This window comes from Ranitomeya imitator, chromosome 3, assembly GCF_032444005.1.
Source record: "Ranitomeya imitator isolate aRanImi1 chromosome 3, aRanImi1.pri, whole genome shotgun sequence".
NCBI classification, from domain to species: Eukaryota; Metazoa; Chordata; class Amphibia; order Anura; family Dendrobatidae; genus Ranitomeya; species Ranitomeya imitator.
Window position 1 is genome coordinate 67,791,175 of NC_091284.1, and position 24,997 is coordinate 67,816,171.

General features: G+C 40.8%; 1 protein-coding gene across 2 annotated transcripts in view; it reads right to left on the reverse strand.

Annotated features, from left to right (window-relative positions):
• Positions 1-322: 322 nt before the first annotated feature.
• The window catches only part of GBE1 (1,4-alpha-glucan branching enzyme 1), a 226,023-nt gene continuing 201,348 nt past the window's right edge, over positions 323-24,997 (reverse strand). For both annotated transcript variants that reach the window (XM_069760970.1, XM_069760971.1), the window contains exons 15-17: positions 23,718-23,848; positions 4,416-4,533; positions 323-3,215 (exon numbers count right to left, since the gene is read on the reverse strand). In XM_069760970.1, the coding sequence (XP_069617071.1) occupies positions 3,162-3,215; positions 4,416-4,533; positions 23,718-23,848 (303 nt within the window). In that variant the 3' untranslated portion in view covers positions 323-3,161. The remainder of the gene's footprint in view (positions 3,216-4,415; positions 4,534-23,717; positions 23,849-24,997) is intronic.

Sequence of the window (24,997 nt, forward strand, 5' to 3'; positions counted from 1 at the left end):
CACCTACTCCTTTGCTCTTCTGTGGTAATTAGTCCCAACATGTATATGATTTTGGTGATCAATGAGAAGCCGGGTGACATCCCAATGGGCATTACAATGTTAGTCAATCATCGTTAGCACTTTCAAAAATCCATCACCTCTAATCATAGAATTTTGAATGAGAAAACAGCAAAAATAAGGCAGCATTCAAAAGTGACATTGGTACTTTTCCCCCTTTATCTTTGTCTGACATTTCAGTTTATCAAGAAATTCTCCCCTATCCGTTAAAAACTATGAAAAGACAAATATATTAAAATAGTTCACAAAACATAAAACACAAACGTTGATATTTAAATTTTATTTTATTTTGCGAAAATTTAATAACCAGGTCTCTTCTTGTGTTGTATAAATATTACATTGAATTACACACCCTTAGACACAGAACAGGGTGTTCTTAATTGTTCCATTGATTTTAAGAAAATCGTTTATGACCATGTCGTATTAAAGGACCAAAAACTATTACATAGTACAGTGTTCAGTGAAAGACAAAACTACATCAGTCTGTACAAAAAGATACACATTTCAAGAGGCAAAAAAATGTTGTGTTGAGTCAGAAAGTAAAGAAAATATAGATCTCTGCTAATCTTAGAAAAGAAACTTTACAGACCCGGTGAATGTTTTCGGCATATAAGAAGCTGTAATGTGTATCCAGTGCATCAGTCACTCACAATGGAAATAGATATTTGGTATGATGACGTGCTAACCATAATAACCTCATGTCATATAAGAACTGTGAATGTGTCATAAAATAGAGGTTTCTATGTTCTACTGCTCAGCCTGGTGAAGGCTCACGTGTCAACATCTCATTTTGGGATGGGTGATGTCCCCTTTATCAAAAATATGGGCCAGGGCAACCACCATACATGTCCCATTTTTTTCATCACTATTATGGATGCCTACTAGTGATGAGCGAACATGCTCGGCTAAGGCTGCTTTCACACATCAGGTTTTTTATTTCAGGCTAAATCCGGCTCTTGGGAGAAAAAACAGAAAAAATAAAAACCGGATCCGGTTTTTCCCCTATTGACTTGTATTAGCGCCGGATTGCGCCCGATGGCCCAGCGTTCCTTCCGGTTTTATGCCGAATCCGGTGTACACTTGATTCCGGCGTCTGGAAAAAACGTCTACTGTAATGTTTTTTTTTGTCTCCGGTGAAAAAGCCTGAAGCGCCGAATGCGCTTCCGGCTGTTTGCTAGAATGGAAGCCTATGGGAGCCAGAAGGTGCCGTATGCAGAAAATGGCAGATCCTGCGGCCTGATCCGGTTTTTTAAACTGAGCATGCTCCAATTTTTTTTATCCAATAATCTAGATAGGCTAGCCGGATCCGTCAAAAAAAGGATCCGTCGCATCAGTTTTTCACAATCTGCGCCGGATCCAGTTTTTCCAACATTCGCCGGATTTAGCCTGAAACAAAAAACCTGATGTGTGAAAGTAGCCTAAGGTGCCTGTTTGGTAGGCAATCCCTGCATGTGTTGCGGCTAACAGCAGCGAGACATGCAGGTGCGGGGAATCGAACATAATATTCGAACACGCCGAAGTCACTTGGTTAGCACCCGAGCATGCTCCGATGACACCTTATCTGAGCATGATCACTCATCACTAATTGCTACAGCCATGTGGGCAGTTTTGATGCAGTAGGTCCATAGATAACCTCCAAGGAAACATTCATATTGCAGTTGCAACTGGAAAACATGTTAAACGTTACAAAACTAGTGAGATGTTCTGAACCACGGTAAAAAAATGCAGGATTTAGAATTACAGTATATTTTTGCCCATTTTATTTTATGGTAACTTATTGGAAAAATTAATGAAACTATACTTTTATTCAATGTGCTAATGACGATATAATAAACAAACCAAACACCATTGCGTTATAAGATCCCTAAAAATAAATTTTCCAGAACTAGCAAAAAAAAAAAAACTGCCTTTCTTCTAAAAAGGCACAATTCTAGAGTATTGTGTGATATTGTAGCCCTACCTCAGTGAAGCTAGGCTGCGAAACCATACACAGACGTAACCATTAGATCCGGGTGACAGTTTCTGGCAGAAAGCAGATATGTTTTCCTAACCTTAGACAAGTCCCTTAATGTGTTATACAGACAATGGAAAGTTATCAAAAAAATTAGGAACAATTCGAGACGTTTCTTATCGAAAAAAAATTTCATTTCAGATCTAGTATGTGAGAGGAAACAAGCTAACAGATGAAATGCTACAGACAATGGACTTGCTCTACTTTGTTTCCATTATAATAGGGAAAATCGCGGCTAATGTGTTTTCAGGCAGTACGGACAGGCAGAAAAATAGGTGCAGCTTCTACTTGAAAAGTCAGATTTCTACAACACATCATGTGCTTTAGTATAGCACGTCTATCAGAAAAATAAATGATTTCTCTCAATAAATTATTTTTTGTTTATAGTGCAATTAAATAGAAATGTAACCAATATAAACAGATACAGCGGGACATAATTATCAATCTAAATGCGCTAGAATTTTGACTTAATTTGCTTTCAAAACAGACTTGTATGACTTTCTCCATATTATTTGTTTTAGATACTTTCAGCAACTTTTACAACAAGGTGGCGTGACCTCGATAAAAAGAGAGTGGTTCGCCTGAGAAGGGCATGGGCCTGACGAGCAACACTTTGGGTCAACAATTGGTGCAAAGTAAGCCAATTAAAAGGTAGCGAAAACTTAAGTCTAGAAAACTTTAAATTACGCCAAATTTATCAGAGTTAACCACTGTGATAAAACCGGACATTTTCTACACTATCTAGCCTGCGTTTTTAGCAAATATTGATAAATATGCCCCAATGTATTTACCCTGGATGATGTATTGCTATAAAGAAACTAAGGTCTCTCTATGTTCTAAAGAAAAGTCACACCGTGCAGTTAACGCGTTTCACAGTAACATGAATTAAAATCGGCACATAATACTGCGCGCCAAGCCATCTGGCTCTACCAACGTGTACACAAGGTGAGAAAATGCAGTGTTCAAGTTATTTACTCATTAGAATACAGCGGAAAACCTTGAGCACATTCTACAACACTACACATGGTGCGAGTCGTTCTATGTCAATACGACCCGAGCTCGCACCGAAGAGATAAAGATGAATCTTCAGTCCTTAGTAGTTGTCAACATTACGAAGAACAAGCGCCACTCTGCATGGAATGTAAATCTGAAATATAAAACAACAATTCAGGAGAGATATTATAATAATAACTACAAAAGGACAAATTAAATGTGTTGGCAGAAGAGACAGGCTTTACAAATACTAGGAAACCAGCTTTATGCAGCTGCCACGGCAAAACAAGAAGCGTGCAGCCCGGAGAATGCCGAGTGAAGTGGTAAATGTTAACCACTAGAGTGCAGCAAGTCAATTGCAACCAGTAAAATCTCCAAAAGCGCGATTTCCTCAATAACCCTTGAAGGTGCAGTACGTTCACATCTATTGGAATTCTTCAGCTTCTGAATAGTCTCAAAACAACCTTGTGAGTGGAGTACAGCAACAGTGTCTGACATGTCTTTTCAGTTGAGGAAATCAAGAAAAAACAACAACAATCTTTTCAAATAAAAATGGACAAAAATATTCTAAACATAAGTCACAAATATAGTAATAGATACTAATAAAATACAAATTATTTTGTTTTCGGATCTTCCAACATACATAACATGCAGATGTAGTTTCTTTGGCTGAAAATCTGCTCCATTTATCTGAAATGGGTTGTTTTTCCTAAAAGCATTTTGAATTTTTAGAAATGTCAGTAACATGAGAGGGACAGTCTCACAAATTTTTGCACGCAAAGTCTTCTGTAAGTGAATGTGTTCAGGCTATTCCTGCTTAACCATGTAAAGATATACTTTTTTTTTTTCCATCACTGCATTTTACAAGCTACATATTTTTTATTATTTTGTGGCAATACATAGTATTTTTTTTCTAATATCTGTCAGCACAGGATGACTCTTCAAGCACAGGAACTCGGTTCACCCTTGGTGTGGCCAAACATTTAGGTGCACCTTCAATCTCTCTCTACCCGTCAAAGCTGTCAAACAAGAGGAGAAAACAAGCAGGTGGGAAAGTGGACTTTAATGATTTGCCACACCAAAGGGTGCACAAAAGCACCTGAACTTGGTCTGAACAGTCATTGTGTGCTGACCGAGTCTTTTTAAGTGATAACTCGGATTGTGGAAAATTTGTGCTAGAACAGAGTTTTGACAACATAATACATATGTCACAACTCTTCCAATTTGGTAAACATGGTATTCCCTCACCCTGTCCTGCTGGCCCTAGTGTACAGATGCAGCCGAATCTACCGTATTTATATGAAGTTTTAAAAAAAAATGCCTAAAATTAAAGGTTTACTGTAGTCACACTTACCAAAATTGAATACTGTCTATTATTATAAGGTTGGTTTTCGGTGAAGAATTCTGTCCTGTGATTAATTCTTTCATGTCCTCCATAATCTCCAGAATCAGTATCCAGTGCGATCATATACTTGGAATGAAGGCATTAAGGAAAAGATTTGTTCAAATAATCATAAAAAAAAGACACTGTTCATGTCAATAACTCAAAAAGTTCCAAAAGCTATAAAGAAACAAACAACACTAGAATTTTACATGCCAGTCATGATGCACTGTGTGCCGGTGTATGACGCGCCATATCCATTAACGGGTGTGTACGTCTTGATGAATTTTGTGCAATTTTTAGCTGCCGCAGCGCCATCACAAGAAACGTGCTCTAATCAGACTAGTGAAAACTTGAATCATAATTTCCACCACTTTTCTGGTGTAAGTAATGATGAATTTGTTGGTCACACTTGGACACCTTCTGACAGAGCTCTGCACACTTTTCAAACAGTGGGTGATATGACCAAAGTCACAAAACTGTTGAAGAAACTTTGTGTTGTGCAAAACTTTTGTGATATTTGAAACAGTTTTTTGTTAGAATTCTGAAAATAAAATATTTGGCCACAAAAAGGTTTAATTTAATTATTATTATTAATTTAGTAATAGAGAATTTCTTCTATCAATCACTAAGAAATGGTGCTTTATAAGAAAAGAAATTAAAGAGATTTTCCAAATTTTCCTATAAACACTATAATCACCAGTGGCATAACTTGAAGCCCCAATGCAAAATCTCCTACAGGAGCCCCAACTACTAAGGGTTTTTAATTATATTGGTCTTCTCAGATGGACCAAAAGGGACCTTTTAAGCCCCCTCTAATAGGTTCCTGGGCCTAGATGGCACTGCAGCTCCTGCACCCATTATAATTAGGCACTTGGAGACTATGACATGCACTTTTCAGTAAGACTAATGTTCCCCTGGCTCACGACTACTTGTTTTGATGCCACACTTCATGTCCATGGCTACCAGAGCTGTGGAGTCAGTAAGCCAAGGTTTGGACTATGACAGCTCTAGCTTTCCAAATCTTGACTCCAGCTCCAGTTTCTTCATAAAAGTTCAATAATAAGAAATCACAATTAATGTAGTGAAATGAAATGGTCACTTTTTTTTAATTAATGAAGGCCCTTTGATTGTTTTATTAACGTCTCTAAACTCCTATGAAAATTAATGGAATAATTAACCAATATTAACCCCTCTGTGACCTTAGACGTACTATCCCGTCGAGGTGCCCTGGGCTTATCTGACCCTGGACGGGATAGTACGTCATAACCGATCGGCCGCGCTCACGGGGGAAGCGCGGCCGATCGCGGCCGGGTGTCAGCTGCTTATCGCAGCTGACATCCGGCACTATGTGCCAGGAGCGGTCACGGACCGCCCCCGGCACATTAACCCCTGGCACACCGCGATCAAAGATGATCGCGATGTGCCGGCGGTGCAGGGAAGCACCGCGCAGGGAGGGGGCTCCCTGCGGGCTTCCCTGAGACCTCCGGAGCAACGCGATGTGATCGCGTTGCTGCGAGGGTCTCACCTCCCTCCCTGCTCCCTCCAGCCCCGGATCCAAGATGGCCGCGGATCCGGGTCCTGCAGGGAGGGAGGTGGCTTCACAGAGCCTGCTCAGAGCAGGCACTGTGAAGGCTGCAGCGCTGCATGTCAGATCAGTGATCTGACAGAGTGCTATGCAAACTGTCAGATCATTGATCTGTGATGTCCCCCCCTGGGACAAAGTAAAAAAGTAAAAAAAAAATTTTCCAAATGTGTGAAAAAAATAAAAAAAAATATTCCAAAATAATGAAAAAAAAAAAAAATATTATTCCCATAAATACATTTCTTCATCTAAATAAAAAAAAAACCCAATAAAAGTACACATATTTAGTATCGCCGCGTCCGTAACGACCCGACCTATAAAACTGTCCCACTAGTTAACCCCTTCAGTAAACACCGTAAGAAAAAAAAAAAAAAACGAGGCAAAAAACAACGCTTTATTATCATACCGCCGAACAAAAAGTGGAATAACACGCGATCAAAAGGACAGATATAAATAACCATGGTACCGATGAAAGCGTCATATTGTCCCGCAAAAAACGAGCCGCCATACAGCATCATCAGCAAAAAAATAAAAAAGTTATAGTCCTGAGAATAAAGCGATGCAAAAATAATTATTTTTTCTGTAAAATAGTTTTTATCGTATAAAAGCGCCAAACCATAAAAAAATGATATAAATGAGGTATCGCTGTAATCGTACTGACCCGAAGAATAAAACTGATTTATCAATTTTACCAAACGCGGAACGGTATAAACGCCTCCCCCAATAGAAATTCATGAATAGCTGGCTTTTGGTCATTCTTCCTCACAAAAATCGGAATAAAAAGCGATCAAAAAATGTCACGTGCCCAAAAATGTTTTCAATAAAAACGTCAACTCGTCCCGCAAAAAACAAGATCTCACATGACTCTGTGGACTCAAATATGGAAAAATTATAGCTCTCAAAATGTGGTAACGCAAAAAATATTTTTTGCAATAAAAAGGGTCTTTCAGTGTGTGACGGCTGCCAATCATAAAAATCCGCTAAAAAACTCGCTATAAAAGTAAATCAAACCCCCCTTCATCACCCCCTTAGTTAGGGAAAAATAAAAAAAATGTATTTATTTCCATTTTCCCATTAGGGCTAGGGTTAGGGCTAGGGTTAGGGCTAGGGCTAGGGTTAGGGCTAGGGTTAGGGTTGGGGCTACAGTTAGGGTTGGGGCTAAAGTTAGGGTTTAGATTACATTTACAGTTGGGAATAGGGTTGGGATTAGGGTTAGGGGTGTGTCAGGGTTAGAGGTGTGGTTAGGGTTACCGTTGGAATTAGGGTTAGGGGTGTGTTTAGATTAGGGTTTCAGTTATAATTGGGGGGTTTCCACTGTTTCGGCACATCAGGGGCTCTCCAAACACGACATGGCGTCCGATCTCAATTCCAGCCAATTCTGCGTTGAAAAAGTAAAACAGTGCTCCTTCCCTTCCGAGCTCTCCTGTGTGCCCAAACAGGGGTTTACCCTCACATATGGGGTATCAGCGTACTCAGGACAAATTGGACAACAACTTTTGTGGACCAATTTCTCCTGTTACCCTTGGGAAAATACAAAACTGGGGGCTAAAAAATAATTTTTGTGGGAAAACAAAAAGATTTTTTATTTTCACGGCTCTGCGTTATAAACTGTAGTGAAATACTTGGGGGTTCAAAGCTCTCACAACACATCAAGATGAGTTCCTTAGGGGGTCTACTTTCCAAAATGGTGTCACTTGTGGGGGGGTTCTACTGTTTAGGTACATTAGGGGCTCTGCAAACGCAATGTGACGCCTGCAAACCATTCCATCTAAGTCTGCATTCCAAATGGCGCTCCTTCCCTTCCGAGCCCTCCCATGCGCCCAAACGGTGGTTCCCCCCCACATATGGGGTATCAGCGTACTCAGGACAAATTGGACAACAACTTTTGGGGTCCAATTTCTCCTGTTACCCTAGGGAAAATACAAAACTGGGGGCTAAAAAATAATTTTTGTGGGAAAAAAATTTTGTTTTATTTTTATGGCTCTGCATTATAAACTTCTGTGAAGCCCTTGGTGGGTCAAAGTGCTCACCACACATCCAGATAAGTTCCTTAGGGGGTCTACTTTCCAAAATGGTGTCACTTGTGGGGGGTTTCAATGTTTAGGCACATCAGTGGCTCTCCAAACGCAACATGGCGTCCCATCTCAATTCCTGTCAATTTTGCATTGAAAAGTCAAACGGCGCTCCTTCCCTTCCGAGCTCTCCCATGCGCCCAAACAGTGGTTTACTGCCACATATGGGGTATCAGCGTACTCAGGACAAATTGGACAACAACTTTTGGGGTCCATTTTCTCCTGTTACCCTTGGTAAAATAAAACAAATTGGAGCTGAAGTAAATTTTTTGTGTAAAAAAGTTAAATGTTCATTTTTATTTAAACATTCCAAAAATTCCTATTAAACACCTGAAGGGTTAATAAACTTCTGGAATGTGGTTTTGAGCACCTTGAGGGGTGCAGTTTTTAGAATGGTGTCACACTTGGGCATTTTCTATCATATAGACCCCTCAAAATGACTTCAAATGAGACGTGGTCCCTAAAAAAAAATGGTGTTGTAAAAATGAGAAATTGCTGGTCAACTTTTAACCCTTATAACTCCCTAACAAAAAAAAAATTGGTTCCAAAATTATGCTGATGTAAAGGAGACATGTGGGAAATGTTACTTATTAAGTATTTTGTGTGACATATCTCTGTGATTTAATTGCATAAAAATTCAAAGTTTGAAAATTGCGAAATTTTCAAAATTTTCGCCAAATTTCCGTTTTTTTCACAAATAAACGCAGGTACTATCAAAGAAATTTTACCACTATCATGAAGTACAATATGTCACGAGAAAACAATGTCAGAATCACCGGGATCCGTTGAAGCGTTTCGGAGTTATAACCTCATAAAGGGACAGTGGTCAGAATTGTAAAAATTGGCCTGGTCATTGACGTGCAAACCACCCTTGGGGGTAAAGGGGTTAATAACTCAATATTTTTAGCCATGGGTGGGTATATTTTTACAACTTTGCCTTGACCTAAAATTAGTTCCAACTCTGGCTCCACAGGCCAGGAGGCTACTACTTCTCTTCCTACTCTTATCAACTGCTTTGCGATGTCATGTTAACCAGATCCAGCTATGTCCACTATATCCCCATACAAGTTTTAAGCTCACCCATTCCACCTTCTGATGCCAGTGCTTGTAGAAGGTAGGAATATTTCTGGCTGTCCTTGTAATGGACGTCAGCTGTGATTATCTGAAAAGTGAAGTGGATGGAAGTGACCATGGAGAACAGATGGGCTGTCACCTGAGAGCAGGAAAATTTCAGAACAGAATCTCATGACCCATGGTGAGATAATGAACGCAGTGGCAAACGAGAAAATATATAGCAAAGTGCCTTCTACTCACTAATTGAGCCCATACAGACTGAATGGATTTGAAAGAAAAGCCATTTCAATTGGCAACATAAGCTTAATATGCTAAAATATGTAAAACAGCTAGACTATGTTACAACAACAAACCTATATGGCAAGCAACCAAAATGGCATAGAAAATCCTGTGTCATTTGACTACTTAGGCTGGACATTTGATCGATGTCAGATGGAATTTCAATGGGCTGTCCGCTCACTGTGCCTGCTTCCCCATACATAGGAAAGCTGAGCCCAGTTGAGTGATTGTGTTCTCTATGAAAGACCCACTGCCAGAACTATCTACCAGCGACTTATCCCCCTGAAAAATAAAAGGATTAGGCAATTTAATTCCAACAGCCGATCCTTATGACTCCCAACAATCTATTGGGGGACATTCGGGAGGTCCCCATACTCACTATATGGTGGTCCCATCAGAAGAAACTGGCAAGTTCCCCTGACGTTTCTAAGGCTACTTTCACACTTGCATCGGCCCGTCGCAGTTATTACAACGCATCTGCTGCCCCATTGTGAGTTGCGGGGAGGAGGGGGCGGAGTTCCAGATGCGCATGCGCGGTCGGAAATGGCGGACATGACGCACAAAAAAAAACGTTGCAAGCAACGTTTTTTGTTCCGACGGTCCGCCACAACACGATGCAACCGTCGCACGACGGTTGCGACGTGTGGCAATGCGTCGCTAATGTTAGTCTATGGGGAAAAACGCATCCTGCAGACAACTTTGCAGGATGCGTTTTTTCTCCAAAACGACGCATTGCGACGTGTGTCGTACGACGCTAGTGTGAAAGTAGCCTTATGTGTATTGGGGCCTTATGACTGCAGAGCGAACATATCAGAAACACCGTTCTTGAGTCCATTGTATTCTTAAAGAGAGAGAGTGCTCCTCCCTGCCTCATCTAACAGTGATTATGGACAGGTTGCTCTGCATGAATCTATGTATAGCAGCCTGTCAATTACTGCAGAGGAAACCAGGGCGGAGGCTCATTCTCATATCTATAGTGTTATTCCATTTCAAGTGAACCAATGCGAGTTTCCTCAATTTTTTTTTATTATTTTGAAATTTTGTTCTCTGTTAATAGAGTGTTAGAGAATGCAGAATGTGAATAAAAAACTTTTATACACTAATTTTTTTTTAATTTTCAAAGTTTTGAAAAAATACAAAATTCTGTGTTGCATGCCTTTACGTTTCTTCTTTTAACTCAGGCTAGAAGCAATATAGACAAATGGAAAAACAACATTCCACTCAGAACGGTACAGTCTACCATCACAAGAGTATATTTGTTAATTTTTTACCCAAGCAGACTCAAGAACATTTTGAAAAGAATTTCCCAAAAAAACTAAATGTTATAACATTTTCAAAAAATAGCCTATGCTCATAAATAGTCATATGAACAGTGTCAATTTGAAAATCTCAAATTCAGATCTCGTCAGCCTGTGGTCTGAAAGTGTAGGGTTTATATTTTCCCCCCAAAAAAGTTTCATGACTTGTCCTGATCCTAAGCCAGGAAAATCATCAGAATAATCTATCGTGGATTGACTGAAAGGTTTTTACAATAGTGATGTAGAGGGCCAAATTATACCTTGCCAATTTTAACCCCTTAACATCCAAAGATGGATATCAGACATTGGACGCCTACCCCGGTTTGGTGCAGGCTCTGGCGATGAGCCCACACCTTTTCCGGCACATGACAGCATGATCTGATCAGCTGTTATGTGCCCCCAACAGCCGCCGGAGGAATTGCGATCCACACGCGGCTGTTAACATGTTAAATGCTGCTGTCAAACTCTGACAGGAAGCACGTCATTAACGCCAGCCATCGGCGCCCTTGTCACTGATGGGTTGCAGGAGACCCCTGTAGTTGTCATAGCCGGTTAGCTATGAGCGCGCCCAGCGGTGGGATTTCATTGCAAATGAGCATTTCTGCTACATAGAGCAGGGCTGCAGCCCTGCTTATGTAGCACAAGCGATCGGATGATCACAGCTTTTAGTAGTCTCCCATGGAGACTATTGAAGTTAAAAAAAAAAAAAAAAAAAAAAAAAAAGAAGATTTTAACCCTTTTCTGCCCACCTCAAAGCTGTGACATGTCAGCTGTTTTTAATCAAGCGTGATACGCCCGCGCCCATTGACTAGTTAAATGCTGCTGTAAAACTGACAGCGGCATTTAACAAGCGCTGCCGGCCGTGCGGCCGGAAGTATGCGCACCGCCATCAGGTAATCGGGGGGTCATCGGTGCGTTGCCATCACAACGAGAGGTCTCCTGAAGACCTCTATGGTTGTTGATGATGGATTGCTACGAGCGCCACCCTGTGGTCAGCGCTCATAGCAATGCTGTAATTCAGCTACATAGTGGTGATCTGTGCATCACCTCTATGTAGCAGAGGCGATCGAGTAGTGGATGCTTCTAGCCTCCAATAGAGGCTATTGAAGCATGCCAAAATGAAAATAAAGTGTGTTTAAAAATATATAAAAAATATATATATAAAACTTCAAATCAAATGCATTCTCAATGATAGGATGCATATGTATGCGTTTTTTATGCATTTTTATCGCGAAAAAACGCCAAAAAACCCACAAAGTTGGCTCACTGGGTTCATCCTTGGAGCCGCCAGCTTCCGGCGGCAGGACTAAAGTGCTCGTGAACTGGAAGTGCACGGAGGTACTTCTGTGGGAGACCGGGGAGGAGGCATCTTTTTGGCCGCCGTGGTACTGTCAAGACCTAATGTTTGCAGGCTTAGAACAAAGGAGTCGTAAGCCGTTTCCTGTAATCGACTCCGTTAAAAATCTCATTAAGCGAGAATGGGATAACCAGGACAAAGGATTCTTACCCTCCACAGCAAAACAGAGATACCCATTTGATGATACTGTTTTAGCAGAATGGTTAAAAATTCCTAAGGTGGATGCGGCTGTAGCCTCCATGTCAAGAGGATCTGTTCTGCCCCTGGAAGACGGAGGCCTGCTGAAAGATCCATCTGACAGAAAGGCAGATATGCTCCTTAAACGAGTTTGGGAATCGTCAGATGGAGCCTTCAAACCACTGATCGCAAGTACTTGCACCACTAGGTCTATGATGGTGTGGCTGGATCAGCTGGAGGAACAATTGCGTTCTAAAGTTCCAAGAGAAACTGTTGGACTCCCTCTCACGCAATTTTTGGGCACATGATGCATTTTTTTTCCGCGAAAAAAAAATGGATCGCGGTAAAAAAGCAGCATGTTCATTAATTTTGTGGATTTTTTTGCGTTTTGTCTGCTATTTAATTCATTGGGAAAGCTCCGGAAAAACCCCCACAAAAAACGCGAAAAAAAAAAAACGAATGCGGTTTTCTGGCAGAAATGTCCGGTTTTTGTCAGGAAATTTTTGCAAGAAATCCTGAACGTGTGCACATACCCCGACACTCACCTTGTTTTGCTTACAGCCCTGAAACAAAGTATCAGTTTCTTTCAGAGGCTGGTACATGGACTGTCTTCTTTGTTCAGCATCTCCTCCGTGCACAGTCTCCCCCCAGTACCCTGTGCAATGAGATGAATAGCAATAAGCCAGCCGCAAATCATGCAGCTAAGGCAATGAAAAGTATATCTCTGAGCCCGCCAAAATAATCAGAGGACACCCGAAAACGCTGGGGAAAACAGAGTATACTCGCTCATCATTATTGCTGACACTTAAAAGTCTTGCAGCCATATCCACCGGTCTCTCCTTACTTTTTTCTTGTGCCATGTATTTTGTGTCTATGATGTATAACATTTTTATCATCATATTTTTTGAGCAGAGTGGATTCATTGTGTATTAGTGCACAAACTATTTGGTTTATATAGTCTGCTTGATTTTACGCAGGCTGCTATAGAGTACAGGTGCTTTTGACTTGACCTGTAGATACTTGGTTAGCAGTATGGATTGCTGATAATTGCCGTACACCAGCATTTGCTTGGTGGCTTTATTCAGTACTTTTCATCTAGGCACTTGTTAACACATTGCATTTACCCAGTTATTTTTAGGGGTGGTTGCTAGATGCAGGGTTCTTTAGCCTCATTTCAGGCTTATGGTGTTTTGTTATGTTTTACTTCTTAAATGTTTTTTAAATCTGTTTGCTGTTTGTTCCAATAAAATATGGTCTAATTTTTTGGTGATCCCTGTATTCATAGCATGTCTTTTTTTTCTGATTTTGTTACCTGATATCAATGATGTATCACTTAATATTAATTGCTGCATCCAGTAAACAGTTTGTAGATGTAGCATTTAACAGACCTCAAAAAGTTGACCGTTCCCTACCACAGCTTTCTGTGTACATTGTCTATTGACTGTAAGCTACTTAGGAGTAGTGGTAGGACCAGTACTCACGGGAGTTGTAGTCCAGGCACTGAATCGCCAACAGCACACAGTCTAATAAGTGACACAGCCCTAAAATATGTGCCTCAGCCCCTTCCTCATGCTGTCCTCAGATTACATAGCAAGTATCTGCTGTTGGATTCCCTTAAGGCTCAGTGCATCCTTGGTGTGTCAACACTATTCTGAGCACCTTCTCATCTACTTATTTTTATCCATCTCTTCCCTCGTCCTTCCTTGATTGACAAGAGCCAGAGAACTGGTGATGGAAAACAAGGGAGACAGGTCCACTGAACGGTTTTATCATGCCAAGTGCCCGAGCTTGGTTTGAACAGACCTTTTGTCCCGAGTGCCGGGAATTGATGCGAGAGACTTGTGCGAGCTTCTCGAATTGCACTCGCAAGTGTGACCCCGGTCTTAGTCATATATTGAAAGCCGACTGATCTTCTATAAAAGAGAACAAAACTTTTAGAAAAGCTTGATAAATAGCATTGTTTGAATTAGGAAGAGTGCATGTCTGCAGAGATCTGCCTCGAAATCTAGCAAATTGCTTGTTGACCAAAAATATATTGCATATACACACAAAAGTATACATGCTATTCACCGGGTCACTTATCGGTCTTGCACCGCTTTTCTGAAGCAAAGACAATCACCAAGAATGAGCCTTAATTAGGAAACAAATATTTGCTGAAGGCTATGGAATGGCATTGACCATCATAAAAAAAGCTCATTCTATAGCTTCATTAGACTTACAGTTACTTTTATTACATCTTCGATGTCTGTCGATTGTTGTGCGCGACAGAAATTAAATGACTCTTCCTAAACAATAGTAAAGCCGTGAGTGAGGCTTTATCTATAAGGTTAATTACTTATTTAATTACTTTGCCTATATAGAGATTTAATATATAAATACAAAAACAAAGTGATGCATAATACGCCGTGAATGCATAATGAAACATAAAACCGCACAGTAAAGTAATGCAAACGATACTAAACAGATCAATTTGCTTTTTAACTCAATTAAAATGAGAACCGTGGAATATTCAGAATAGTTTAAAGTTTATGTACGTTATTAACTGGCCTAGTTAAAATGCAATTTGCTTCTTTGAGAAAAAAAAAAAGTTTGGAATATAAGCAGAGAGATGCATCAATTGCTCTATTCCACAGTAATAAGATGACCTTGGTTGGCTAATGGCATACCAGACAGCAGTAAAAGTACAATCTGTTACATTCTATAAAAGGCTAGAATTTTCTATGCCTTCATCATTTCTTACCACTTTTCTTGTAAGTATTATATTGTGTTTAGGAGATGAAATTATAAATTGACTTCGTGAAATAAAAAAAAAATCTTCCCTGGTAGTCTCTCCGGAAGACCTTTTGCTGCAGATTTTATAGATACTTGTTAGCATTAGTAATTCAGCTTTGTTGAAAAGGAAAATATATATGTGTCAGATACAAATGTATACTTCACAATGTATTGAAGGCACAGTACTACTCTTTAGAGAACATAATATTGATATTAGCATTTTTATCTGTGCTTAACCTTCGTCCGGCTGAGTAGTACAATTGTAACTATTCCGTTTTAAAATTGCAATAACTTTTTTTTTTTGAAAAGCCGTAGAGGGCTGAAATTTTGTGACATCTCTGCAGTTTTGGTCCAGAATATATTGGTCAAATTTCAATAAAATATATATGAAGGTACAATTGTACCTCTGCAGCCTGTTAACGTTGTAAAATTATGCAGCCTGACGAAGGTTAAAGGGAACCTGTCACCACAAAAATCGTATATGAGCTGCGGCCACCGGCATCAGGGTCTTATCAACAGCATTCTGTAATGCTATAGATAAGCCCCCGATGTATCCTGAAAGGTGAGAAAAACAGGTTATATTATACTCACCCAGGGGAGGTCCCGCTGCTGGTCCAGTCCGATGGGAGTCGCGGGCCGGGGCCTCCCATCTTCATGCGATGACGTCCTCTTCTGGTCTTCACGCTTTAACTCCGGCACAGGCATACTTTGTCTGCCCTGTTGAGGGCAGAGCAAAATACTGCAGTGCGCAGGCGCCGGGAAAGGTCAGAGGCCCGGCGCCTGTGCACTGCAGTACTTTGCTCTGCCCTTAACAGGGCAGACAAAGTATGCCTGTGCCGGAGTATGCCTGTTCATGGAGCCGCAGCGTGAAGACAAGAAGAGGACGTCATCGCATGAAGATAGGAGGCGCCGGACCTGGATCACGACGCCCATAGGACCCGAACTGAACCAGGACCGCCCCTGGGTGAGTATAATATAACCTGTTTTTCTCACTTTTCAGGATACATCGAAGGCTTATCTACAGCATTACAGAATGCTGTAGATAAGCCCCTGATGCCGGTGGCCACAGCTCACTTTCGATTTTTGGGGTGACAGGTTCCCTTTAAAGTGAACCTGCCAGCTGGTACAACCAGTGCACACAAAATGGGCATCATGTATGAACTCAGCCCAGTATGTAGAGGGAGAGACGTCAATCCAGGGACGCGGGTGGAGAAGCCGCCTGGGACCTGCCTGTCTGACTAGTCTGTAGTGCAACCCGACCTAGGGGGCTTTGTAAAGTATGTTTTTCTCTGAAACTCCACAAAGATTCAGAGTATACATACCTGGCTGAGTTCATACAGTCACTGGATTGGTCACCATGTATATAAGCTGTCAGGATCAGTTTAACGCATTTAACCCCAAAGCCCTTTTTCACCTTCCTGACAAGGCCAATTTGTTCAATTCTGACAAGTGTCACTTTATGTGGTAATAACTCTGAAACCCTTCAACGGATCCCACCGATTCTGGCAGTGCTTTCTCGTAACCTACCGGACTTCAAGAAAGTGGAAAAATTTGTTCGATACGACTTGTGTTCGTGAAAATATCGGAAACTTGGTGAAAATGTTAAAAATTTCACAATTTTCAAACTTTTCATTTTTATGTTTTTTTAAACCAGAGAGCTATGTCACAAAAAATAGTTAATACATTAGAACAATTTTTGAAACAATTTATTTTTGTTAGGCAGTTAGAAGGTTTAAAAGTTGACCAGTGATTCGCCTTTATTAAAACAAAATTTACAAAGCTTTTTTTTTATTTTAGGGACCACGTCACAATTGAAGTAACTTTGAGAGGTCTATATGTAAGAAAATGCCCAAAAAGTGAGACCATTTTAAATACTGCACCCCTCAAGTTGCTTAAAACTACATTAACCCTTCAGGTGCTGCACAGGAACTGAAACAATGTGGATGGAAGAAATTAACATTTCTTTTTTCACAAAAATTTAACTTCACACACAATTTTTTTTTATTCACAAGGATAACAGGAGAAAATGGACCGCAAAATTTGTTGTGCAATATCTCCTGAGTACGCATATACACCATATATGGGGGAAAAACACTGTTTCGGCGCATGGCAGAGCTCGGTAGGGAAAATGCACCAGTTTTGACTTTTTGAATGCAAAATTGGCTGGAATCAAAAGAGGACGCCATGTTGTGTTTGGAGAGTCCCTGATGTGCCTAAATAGTGGAAACCCCCCACAAGTGACAATATTTTGGAAACTAGACCCCTCAAGGATCTTATCTAGATATGTGGTGAGCACCTTGAACCCCCAAAAATCAATTTTTTTTCCACAAAAATGATCTTTTAGCCCCAATCTTTTTTATTTTCACAAGTTCATAGTAGAAAATGGACCCCAAAATTTGTTCTACAATTTTTCCCAAGTACACCGATACCCCATATGTAGTGGCACATGGCAGGCCTTGGAAGAAAAGGAGTGACTGTTTGGAGCGCAGACCTTGATGGAATGGTCTGCTCTAACTATGTTGCATATTGAGAGCCCCTGATGTGCCTAAACAGTGGAAAGCCTCTACAAGCGACCCCATTTTGAGAACTACACCCCTCAAGGAATTTATGTAGAGGCATAGTTTTATAGTAATGATTATATTGCTTTTGGTTTCACTGGTGTATGAATTTATAATGTGGTCCACCACATGTGTAAATTGTGCAGAGTACTTCAGATTATAAAAGCGTGTTGTGTCATACGGTATGGTATGTTTTGAAGCAATCCTTAATGCAAAGGTCAGGTTTCACAATGGTAAATTGTGTCTTTTCAGATTTCTTTTTTGGGGCATACTTTGCAATTTTTTGTGCTCTTGCCTTCTTCACTATTTGGGGAACATCTGCTGGAAAATAGTGCCAATTTCATCCCAGTTTACATCAGTTTCAGAAGAACTGGGACCTTCAACCTCCTTAGTGCCAAAGATTAGGGCCTTGTTGACTACCTCCTGAAACTGAAGGAAGGTCCCCATATTGTCTGCAGATCGAAACAGCACAAAAGCATTGCACAGTGCCATCTGTACAATGTGCACTACCAATTTTTTGCACCATACTTTAGCTTTTCGCATGGTTTGAGTACCTGATCTAAGATATCCACATCACCTATGTACTTACTATAATCCAAGCTACCAGCTGGCTTTGGGACCTGTGTCGTGGTACCTGAGACAGTGATTAGGGAGCCGTTGTCACAGTGCATGGTGTTCAAGATAAGGACATCCCTCTTGTCCTAATACTTTTCACCAGCATTTTGTTGCTGCATTGGGCTCTGCTGTTGCCCTTTCTCAGCAGATGCTTAATTAGCGGCTAAGGGAGGCCTTTGAATTTTTTGCATGGTGCCGCATGCAACTTTACCTCTGACAGAGGGTCTTGAAGAGTGGGATGCTAGTGGAGGGTGGGGTGAATGCGAAAATTGCGTGGAATTGCTGCACCCACTGATGAATAAGGGTTATCAACCTCTAGAACCCTTATTCATCAATGGGTGCAGAAATTCCACACAATTTTTGCACTCACCCCAAAGACAGGGGGGTCATTTTCGGCATCCTTCCTTTTGTAGACCCTAAATTTGTGGGTGTACCGAGGGACTCTTGCACAGCTTATGCAGTTTAATTCTGTACCTGGCCCTCTTAGTGGGCAGGTATTGTAAGAATTTTAGCTTCCTTTTGAAATGAATCCCGATGCATCTATACAGATGACCCTTTGGAGGTTGTACGCCTCTGCACATTTTTTGCTGAAGTGGTCAACTATTGGCCAAATTTTATATAGACGATCATAGTTAGGATCGTCTCTGGTGGACACTGCGCATTATCACTATAATAAAAAAAGTTTTATCTTCAAATCGTGTCCTTTTCATGGCCATACAGAACACCGGTGTGCTATAGAATATATCAGTACTCAAGTATTGACGAAGCTCTGGTTTTCTGACAATGCCCATATGCAGCACAATTCCACAAAATGTAAATTTTTGCTGCATACACAGAGGTCTATCTGGAATATGACATGGGATTTTGGGTGAAAAAAAAAAATCGATGGGTATACAAATTCGTCAGGGCCACCATAAAGTTTATTATTTTTTCACTGAAAAAGAATTTGAAAGAGTAACTTTCATTGAGGTCTGTGACATAAAATTGGATTCCTGAGCTGCCCATGAAATCTGGAATAATAGGCTCATAATTTTCGGGGGGGGGGGGGGGGCTGAAGTCCATCTGGGATTGATTGCAGTAGGGGTTGCCTGGGTCCTAGAGTGCCTTGCTGAGGGTCCCTACGACTAGATAAGGAGGAGAATGAAGCGGAATAGAGTAATTTTGGATCTTCCTCACTGGTTGAATCTGTGTCAGAGGCAAGGAAAGCATATGCTTCCTCTGGTGGATAGCGTCTTCTTAGACGAATAGGCCATTTTAATTTTATTCTTCAAAACACTGAGGATGTGTGACTTAGTGGTGCTTTTACACTTGTATTTTGTGGGGCTGGGGTAAAGGATACTATAGCTATTTATTATATAAAGTAGAGGGGGGAAAGTAGAGGGGAAAAAGTAGAGGGGGGGAAAAATAGAGAGGGAAAAAAAGTAGAGAGGGAAAAAGTAATTATTTTTGCCAAAGAAAAACAGACATCCCCTAATGCACTAGCTAAGAAATTACCCGGCGACAATTTTTTTTTTCAAAAAGGAAAATGCTGCGTCCCTACCTACAAAGCCACTGTGCATTACTTTTTTTTCCTAAAACAAAATCAGACGTCACTAACACTGTGATGTCCGCTACTCTAATACGTTATCTCGCTACTTTTTCTTAGCTAACTAGCTAAGAATCTAACTAGCAAACATGAAAAAAACACAAAAAAGTATGCAAAAAATACAACTGAGAGTGGGGGCAATTGGGGTGGTGGTGGAGCTAGAACAAGAATAGGGGACCTGCTGCTGTGATCTCAGATCAGGTCACAGCAGCCAGCACACAGCATGGGAGATCGCAGACGGCACACATCGAAGGAGGATAGCACTGGCCACTAATACATTTCTCTTTCTCACGGTGACACAAGGGGTCACAAACCACTCTGTATTCCAACTCTGAAGTAAAGGTAGTGTTCTGAGTGTGAAATCGCTATTTTAGATTAATCCCTTTGGCGCTGATTGGCCAGTGACTATTGTTCAGCCAATCAGCGCCAAAAGGGTTAATGAGTGAAGGTGATTCGCATTCATCCTACCCATTTTAACTGATGTGATTGATGCTGTGTTTGGTGCAGTGTGACAGATAGGCAGGGACCATAGAAAACTCAAACAGTTTCTTTATTTTCAGACTCGCATACAAGAGTGATATCCTCAGAATTGCAGCCAGGTTTCCACAAATATAGTCCGTGTTCAGAACCTGTTGCAGTGGACAACGGCACCGCTGTGTCTCTTGGGTACGTCAGCCGCCTTGAGTTCCCTGGCTGTGTGTTAGCTCTACACAGACCTGGGTTGCACAGAGCCTCCTGCTCTGCAGCTTGCAAACTCCAAAACTGATAGACTTTAAATGGAATCGTGGCCATAGAGCCACTTCCAAAAACAAGAGTGGAGAGAGGCATTTGCACCACTACCAAACCTGAAAACCCCACTAAAAATAAAAGCCCTTGATGGGTTTTCCTAAAATCTGACTTGGTCACTACTTGGACCCACTCCACTCTTTCTTTTATTTTGCCTTGTGATTCACAGGCGCTCTGCTGTGAACACAAGGCATTCCAGTGGGTATAATAAGACTCAGCATCCTGGGGGGTCAGATTTCAACCCTTGCATATGATCCCCCTCACTGCCTCACAACAGTCAAATGTTACTTAAAAAGAAATGAGTTTCAACACCAAAGTTAATACATGTTCCTTGCAATTCTAGTCATTAACAGCGATATCAATATGCTTCATTGCAGTCTATGGTTGACCAACTATAACGTAATGGCTACAGCCTCAATGATCTCATGTTAATGACTAGCACACAATGACCTCTCACGCAAATTAGGAGATCCTGGTCTTGGGTTGAGAAATGTCAAGGAGAACAAAATTTACATTTTAATGTCCACCTGCCAGCGCTATCTGAACAACATCTAAAGTTGTGATAATAAGTATGCATACTTAATCTTTCATACACTGTACGTTAGCATTCATTTAGTTCACGCAAACAGCATTCATTTGCATCAAAGTACTGTATAAATTTACGTCTCCTGGCTAATTGACTGGATTTGAACCAGTGCGTACTTTCACAAATTGAAAATAAATGAGAATAAGAATGGCCTTGGGGGTAGAGTGAATAACCTATATTTCACAACTTGAAATTCAGTATCAGAAGTCAATTTAGCTCAGATATGAAGGTAATTAAGCAGGATAATGCTTTTTTGTTGTTTTTAATTCAGTACAATCGAGCGTTTTAAGATCAAAAGTTTCATCATATGGGATCATTGGCTTTATGACCTAGAAATCACATTGTAACATAAATGCTTCTATTTTTCTCCATTATTTATCAACCTCTACTGATAAAACACTGCTTAAAACAAAGCCAGTGATGTCAGATGCATCTAAACCACCCAGGGCTATGAGCACTAAATTTCCATTCCCAAGAGACTTGGCATGTACCCAAAACGTACCTACTGCGAAAGTGGTTGTCCGCTACCTAAAATTGTATGCCAAATTTATGCTCATTAAAACCTTTCTGCCATTTCCGTGTTAGCTGCACTTCCTGGTTTTTTTTTTCAACTTTTAAAGACTTTCAGCTTGAACCATCCTGCATTCAGGAGTCTCAAACAGAACATCATCACTGACCTTTGCTCCATGGGAAGGTGTTGCTATCCGCTCCTTTTCTGCCCATCTGAACATCATCTGCTCCAGGGCAAGGTCGTACTGTCAGCTCTACTAAGCATGTGCCGATTCTTTATTTCCAGCACATGCTCAGTGTTCTCTTGCTCATTCATAGAACATTAAGAGTTTGAAGGGCTCTCCAGGGTCCAACCCTCTGCTCAACGCAAGATTCACTCCTTACCAATATGTGGTGCCTATCATGATAGGCGCAGTGCACCAACAAAGTTATGCAGTGAGTTTCTTCTGAACATGCTGGGATAAATGCAGTTGCCAGATGCTCAAAGTGCATAAAGTGATGAAATGAAGACAGAGTTAGTGGCAGAATTCGGTGAGATGACCTTCATAAAGGAGAGATGGCCGGCTATAGAGAACAATGAGGCGTTGTCTGGGAGGAGAGGACAAAATTATCAAATTCTGATCATATCAAGGAACCCAGGCTCAGACGATTGTGGTCATCGCTGCTACACTGAAAAGGGGAAGAGAGTGGATGTGCTCTCTGAAGGGTGAGGGACACACGTAGGAAGGAGCTATCTCTGGGTATAAGACACTCTGAATCAAGCAGTCCAGGAGCCATGAAACATCTCTGCTGCCAAAAGGGCTGCATGTAAACAATCGGGTAGTGATACTGGTAGAGTGAGCAAGCGACCATGGAAAAATACAGTGATTGTGGAACAATATCGGGTTATTTTAATAGCATTTTTAAATTACCTTTGATGTTGGAGAACCACTTTAAAATGTTTCTCCTGACTACTGACTGTACCTTGTTGCTAGACTTAGAGTTTTGATTGATTAATAAGGTACAGTTATAGAGTATAAGTGGCATAAAACAACAAACAATGCTATCACTCGGCCACCTTCTCCGAGCAGCAATCCAGCATTGGTGCTCCAATAGTCCTCCTGGTTCTTGTTTACAAGTGTCCGGCATGAGACTGCTGTAGCCAGAGATGTCAGTAGTCACATGCCATTATGGCTAACAATTCTGAGCAGCGATGCCAGGAGTGCATCACGTGGCCGAGACTATGGATAAAGCAGAAACTGGGAACACAACCACACAGCCCTTGAGACCTCTACAAAAGTTGCTGCAACCCACTTATGTACCAATCAGTTTGGATGGTCCTGGCCGCTTGCAGACAGAATGACCAAGAAACAGACAGGATAGCAGTCAGCCCTGGTCACACGGGTTCTTGTATGCTCTGATGCTGCATATGACCATCCTTTCTCTTTTCAGTTACCATTACTGTGCATCTACATTTGCCTACTAAGGTTTCTTGGCACTTCCAGGTCTAAAGGTACCGTCACGCTCAGCGACGCTGCAGCGATATAGACAACGAGCCGATCGCTGGAGCGTCGCTGTTTAGGTCGCTAGGAGACGTCAAACACAGCAGCTCCAGAACGATGCAGGAGCGATCCAGTGACGGAACGGCGACTCACTTATCGTTCTCGCTGGTTGTTAGCTTTATGTAAAAACATTGCTGGCGTCGTTACTTTTGCTGTGAAACATGACGACGAAATAAAGTTCTGGACTTCTAGCTCCGACCAGCGATATCACAGCGGGATCCAGATCGCTGCTGCATGTCAAACACAACGAGATCGCTATCCAGGACGCTGCAACGTCACGGATCGTTGTCGTTCTCGTTGTAAAGTTGCTGAGTGTGAAGGTACCTTTAGTCCAACTGCTTCACTTCCAACACTGCCCCAATTTTATCACCATGAAAGCGACTGTATTTTTCTCATGATTGTACTGTGAATCTTTACTTGTTAAAATGCTTTATATCCTGTGATGTTCCGGTAATAAAAACTAGAATTTTGAAAGGATATTTTCCAGGTGTATCTACTGCGACTCTGTATCCAGTGAAGCTTTTGTAAGGATGGAAATTAAAGATGAAAAGAAGATTTGCCCGCTCAAATGCAATAATTTTGTCACCTTCATGCTTTGTACTGACATAGGCCTAAGTGGAATAAAGAAAAAGCATTATAACATCAAAGACAGAACAAAGTCACTTTTCATTGTAAGGCTATGTTCACACAGTTTTTATTTTTCTTTATTTTATAAGCAGAGCCTCTCCAAAATTATTTAACAACGCTTTAAAAACATGAGGAACAATTCTTATTCACTTCTATGGAAATTTCACTGTTATGTTCATATGAGCTTTTTTTAGCTTTTGTTTTTCTCCTGAAAAAGCTTTAGAGTATGTGTCCACGTTCAGGATTGCATCAGGACCGATTAAGACGTCATTCGAAACGTGTCGGAAGAACGCTGCCATATGTGCATAATGCAGTAAGAAATTATAACTTATTTTCAAGTGGTGTACCATAGGATATAACCCCTCCTTTTTTTTTTAAATGATGAAAAGTTCCCTGATTTTACTACATTCCTGCTGGATTCATTGCATTTTTTCGTGCAGGAACAGATGTGGAATAGCCGATATTCAGGTGAGCTGACTATTTTTTGTTTTTTTGCTCAGGATTTGACGCAGGTAAAATCTGCACCAAATCTGCACCTGAGGTCACTTGCAGGTCACCTGCGCTTTTCATGTGTTTTTTTGACGCGTTTTTCATGCGGATTTGTGTGTGTTTTGTAAGCTCAATAAAGATATACAAAAAAAAAAGAATTGTGATGTCATTTCTTGTCCAACCTCTTCATTTACATACTCCATTGAAGAATATACACACACAACTAGATAGATAGATCTATAGATAGATAGATACGTTAGATGGATACAATAGATACAATACATATCTATCTATTGTATCTATCTATGGATCTATCTATCGTATTTATCTATGGTATCTATCGATATATCTATCAATTATCTACCGATATATCTATCTATAAATATATCTCTATATAGATATATCGATAGATATATTGATAATAGATAATAGATAGATAATAGATACATAGATAAACAGATGATTGATAGATATGATAGATCAATCACACTTGCGAGAAACTCAGACGAGTCTCGCATCTTAATACCCGGCACTGCTGCCAGCACTTGGGTGCGGAGCGTGCAGCTGCACGTATTTCTAAGCGATCACTTACACTACAGCGTTCTCACAATAAGCTGATCAGCTGTTTGCGAGAACCAGACTAG